Below are 4,389 nucleotides of genomic sequence, written 5' to 3'. Positions count from 1 at the left end.
AAAGAGTGCCCTGCGGCAACGTACGGGGCTCAGAACTGGTCCCTGCTGCCAGCGAGCATCTGTGGCAACTGGAGAGACGTGCATGAAACAGAGGCAAGTGAGGAACCGAAGGTGCTTCCCACAGAACGCAAAGACAAGACCTCAAAACCCAGCAACCCTACAAGGCTCCCAGCTCCGTCCTGGGTTTGCGTAGCTGGTGGGCAGCTGCCAGAGCCCTGCTGAGGCTCTAGCAGGGCAGAGCCCCACGGCTGGTGGCTGCGTGTGGCAGAGCAGGGCTGCGGGAGCCCTGCGGAGCATCCCAGTCGTTCCACTGCTCTGGCTGCAGGTCTGGGGAAAGAGGGGACGGAGGAGCTTGCTCACCTACCGATAAATGATGCCTTTGCTCTGCAGGAAGAAGAGGCCGATGGCTATTTCTGCTGCGTAGAATCTGAAATGAAAAATTTAAAAAGACTGGTAATTAGAGGAGATGAATGGAAATGAAAACTTTACAAATCCCATCGCATAAATGAAACACATCGGGGCTGCCTGGCCACAGGACACCGACAGCCACAACACGACGTATCACACGAGAAGGACAGAGCCCACCCTCTGCAATGCTGTCAGGTTGCTGTGGGCTAGCAGGGGGCCATCTCCTCTCGTTACGCAAATCCTCGTGAAGCGAGAGCTGGGATCTCCGGCTGTTCATTACCGCGTGCTGGTGATGCGGCTTGAAAAGCCCTCTGTCATCTCGGGGAGGATGAGGAGACAACATGCACTGCTGCCACATGCTTTACAGAATATTCCGGATCTCAGAGGACTCTGCCAGAGTCCAAAACACCAGTTCAAACCCACCGGCGCTCTGCTCGCTGTGGGTTTATTGAAGCACATGGAGGCTCTCACATTCTGCTCCGTCCAGACTACAGGGAGCAAGGGACAAAAGCCACCAGTTAACATTTGAGTTGGCAACCCCAGTAGAGGAGTTGAAGACCCAACATCCCTCTTACACCCTGTGGAAGGGCATGGGGCAGGACAGGGGCGTGCTGGCAAGCCTGTAGCTTGGACTATATTTCCAGCTCTACGACCCAGGTACATCACATACCTACCCCGAAGGTGCCCAACTAGGGCTACTGAACTTACACAGCGTGTGGCTCTTTAAACCTGCCAACCTGCTGGATCTGGTACATCAAGTCCCCACCATTCACGTATTCCATCACAAAATACAAGCGATCCTAAAGGAAGGAAGCAAACAATTAGCAGCAGAATTATTAGAGCAGGAAATCTGCAGGGGTCAGAACTACAGACTGAGGCAGCTGGCAGCTCCAGTCTGTACTTTTCCTGGCAATCTGATTATCACCATTTCCCTCCCCGGGGGTGCAGGTGGATCTCGTGCTCACACCGAGTCCCTCAGACAGATGTACCAATCCCTTTGCAATGCTCTGGACTCAAGCTCTGCACCTTTGCAGATCAGTCCGATGGAGAAGGCAAGTGGAGGAATTCCTAAACCAGAGGTTTTTCACTTCCCATTAATACATTTGCTCTCCTTCTTCCCTGAAGCCATTTTGCAGGGTGTTTGATCAGGCGGGTCCTTGCTGGCACCACCCAGGCACCGCACGGTGTCAATTAAGAGATGTGCAGAGACGGGAGCAGTTCCGATGGCGACCAGCCTCTGTGCGCAGGCAGCGACCAGTTCTTGGCCAAGCCCAAGGAGAGCTGTGCGACAGCCCCAGCTCTCCGGTCTCGCCCTCTCCCCAGGAGCAGCTGCTGGGTCGAGCCCAGAGGATATGCAAATATGAGCATTATGGTAATAACAGGGTAATCAGCCTCTCCTCCCCAGCACAGCCCACCCTGAGAGCCGGGCAGGTACCGAAGGGGCGATCAGGCTAGGTAAAACATGTGGCACTGGCGGGACAGAGAAGAGCTTTTGGCCTATCAGATGACAGGGGGTTTTGGAGCATCCCCTCCGTGACTGACTGCCTCTGCCCAGCACCAATCCAGCCCAGCAGCAAGGCACGGGGCAGGCAAAGTCACCTTCAGCAGCCCCTGCCACGCCAGGCACCTTCTGGCAGTAACTGGAGAGCAAAGCAATATTGCACTCATTCACAGCTGCTTCCTGAATATATCGATCAGCTTCAAGAAGGAAGAATATTAAAAAGACGGTCTCTTGAAACAGCCAGCTGAGCTCTAAAAGCAGGATTTGAGCTTTCCTCATTTGGGTGGAGAAGAGAATGCTGGTGCTTCAGAGAAAAAAATGCCCTGAATAAAGCAGCCAGATGGCTGGCCAGGCTGCGGGCTGGAAGAGAGGGATGGATGCGGAAAGCTGCCCTGGCTCCTGTCTACGGTGGAAAAAGACAGGATCTGTCCAAGTCTGGAGCATCTCAACTCACTGAGCAACAGCAAGTTGCAGAGATGTAAATACCCCTGCAGAGACGTGCATGGAGCTGATAAAATACACCCCTTCCTTGGGCAGTTTAGACACAACTCCCAAGGCTCCTTCCAACACCCTTCCCCAAATTCTCTGCTCAGGTCCATCTCCTGCCCGACCCCCCAACTGTGAACACGAGTCAGAGCCAGGACAACAGCCGAGCTCCCCATCCACCCTGTATTTATCATTGTTCAGCATCACAGCAGCAAAGGGCACAGCATCAGAGCCCCAGAGGGAAGGGAGGTCACCAGCGAAGGCACGGCTCACCCAGGGACACCGGCTCGCCCCCATCCCAGGAGGCCAGGCTCTGACCCAGGGTCTTTTTGGAGCAGAGCACCCCAGGACCCATAGCCAGGCCAGCACGGGGCTTCAGCCACAGGCAGGAGCTGTCTCACTGCTCATCTTCACTTTTGCTTTAAAACGCAGATTTAGGGCTTCTCTCTCTCCCAGCAGCCGCTGAACTCACAGCCCCGGCTGAGAAGCGGGCTCTGGACTGTGCTCCCAGAAATCAAAGTGCTTTGTGCCAGCATTTGATAATACACCCTGCTATACATTTTGATTACATTACAAATACGATTACTATTAAGCTACTAGAGGTCTGCCAGGAATAATCCTGCACTGACTCACTTCAGATGCCAGAGAGATGCTGTGTGAAATAGCTTCTCCTGCCACATTCTGATTACTGTGCTGCAAAGCCCGTCCACAGGCTTTAAATACACTGAATGTGTTTGGTAAATGAAATTTCTGGGATAATATTAAAATGTAATCCCCCTGGATAGCATTGTCATCGCTCTAAAGGACTCTGCTGATTCCCCCTCCCTGCTCCTGCTGACACGTACCTGGATGTTTTCATTCACCACACGTTGCTCAACAGCTGGGCAGAGATTGCCTTAGAGGTGCCCTGTCCCCTTCCCCACTGTCCCTCCCCACCTCTGATCTGTACAAACCCAGCTGTGTGCCCATTTCAAATTAAATTTCCTGTGCTCTGTTCTGAGTTTCACACTCCACTCAGGTTGTTGACCATGGGAACGAATCCTGGGGGCTGGGGGGGCACCTGGGAGGGCTGGGAAATCATGTCTAAGGCCACCAACAACCCCCTGATGAAAACATCTCAGGGGTGCAGCTATTGTACAGAAGCCTCTAGTTCAACACACTTTTTGTTCATGGGGCCCTTTACAAGCAAACTGGACAAGTTGTGAGGTTGCCGAGGCAGAAAACACGTGGCTGCTTTGGTGAGTGTAGTGACGTCTATCCAGGAAAGAAACGCAAATAAAGAGAAGGTTTGATTTAGAGGAGCTGAAATGCATGACAGGCAGAAGTCCCTACAGCTCCATCCACACATCCCAGGCAGCCACCCTGAAAGGCACTGGTCCTGGCTAACTGGTGACACTGGGTTTCCAGAAACTCACTAGTGAAGCCAAGGGACTAAAATCTGTTGAGCAAGGTGTCAGACTCCCCCCGCTCGATGTGCAGGGTCCCCTTTTTCCAGGGACAGGCTGTGGCACCGGCACTTACCATCGTCTGAAAGCAGGAGTGGAGCTGGGTGAGGAACGGAGGCTTCCCGGAGAGAGCCAGGACGCGTTTCTCAACCATCGTGCACTCCACGTCATCGTCCTGGATAACAACGTCCTTCTTCAAGATCTTCACAGCGTAGAGCTCATCCGTGCCCTTCCTCTCCGCCAGCATCACCTGCACAAGGGAGAGGACACACGCTGGATAAAGGAACGCATGGGTCTGCAACGCTTCCAGCTTGCCACAGCCAACGGTTAAAAATAACAGCCGCTTGATCAGCCTGCGGCTCCACGGAACCCCAGAAAGGGGGTCAGGTGCCAAGCGACGCAGGAAGCCACCAGAGGTATTTCCAAGTATTTAGGAGCCCTATGTCTAACAAGTCCATCTCCCTCCTCACCACCGAATCGCCTCGAAGAACCCAGTGCGAGGGGAGCCACAGATAAACCTGCATCGCCTCCCACCCCTGTCCACGTTTA

At 53.7% G+C, this 4,389-nt stretch overlaps 1 protein-coding gene across 1 annotated transcript in view; it reads right to left on the bottom strand.

Annotated features, from left to right (window-relative positions):
• LOC104494507 (protein kinase C beta type) overlaps positions 1-4,090 on the bottom strand; it is a gene marked incomplete at its 5' end in the record, with an annotated part of 28,317 nt that extends 24,227 nt beyond the window's left edge. The window contains 3 exons of the mRNA XM_010137359.1: positions 365-427; positions 1,117-1,208; positions 3,917-4,090. Coding sequence (XP_010135661.1) covers positions 365-427; positions 1,117-1,208; positions 3,917-4,090 — 329 coding nt within the window. The remainder of the gene's footprint in view (positions 1-364; positions 428-1,116; positions 1,209-3,916) is intronic.
• Between the last annotated feature and the right edge of the window lie 299 nt (positions 4,091-4,389).

Source organism: Buceros rhinoceros, unplaced genomic scaffold, assembly GCF_000710305.1.
Source record: "Buceros rhinoceros silvestris isolate BGI_N320 unplaced genomic scaffold, ASM71030v1 scaffold15260, whole genome shotgun sequence".
Taxonomy (NCBI): domain Eukaryota; kingdom Metazoa; phylum Chordata; class Aves; order Bucerotiformes; family Bucerotidae; genus Buceros; species Buceros rhinoceros.
The sequence above is the reverse complement of the archived record's forward strand: the minus strand, read 5'-3'. Positions and strand labels throughout refer to the sequence as shown.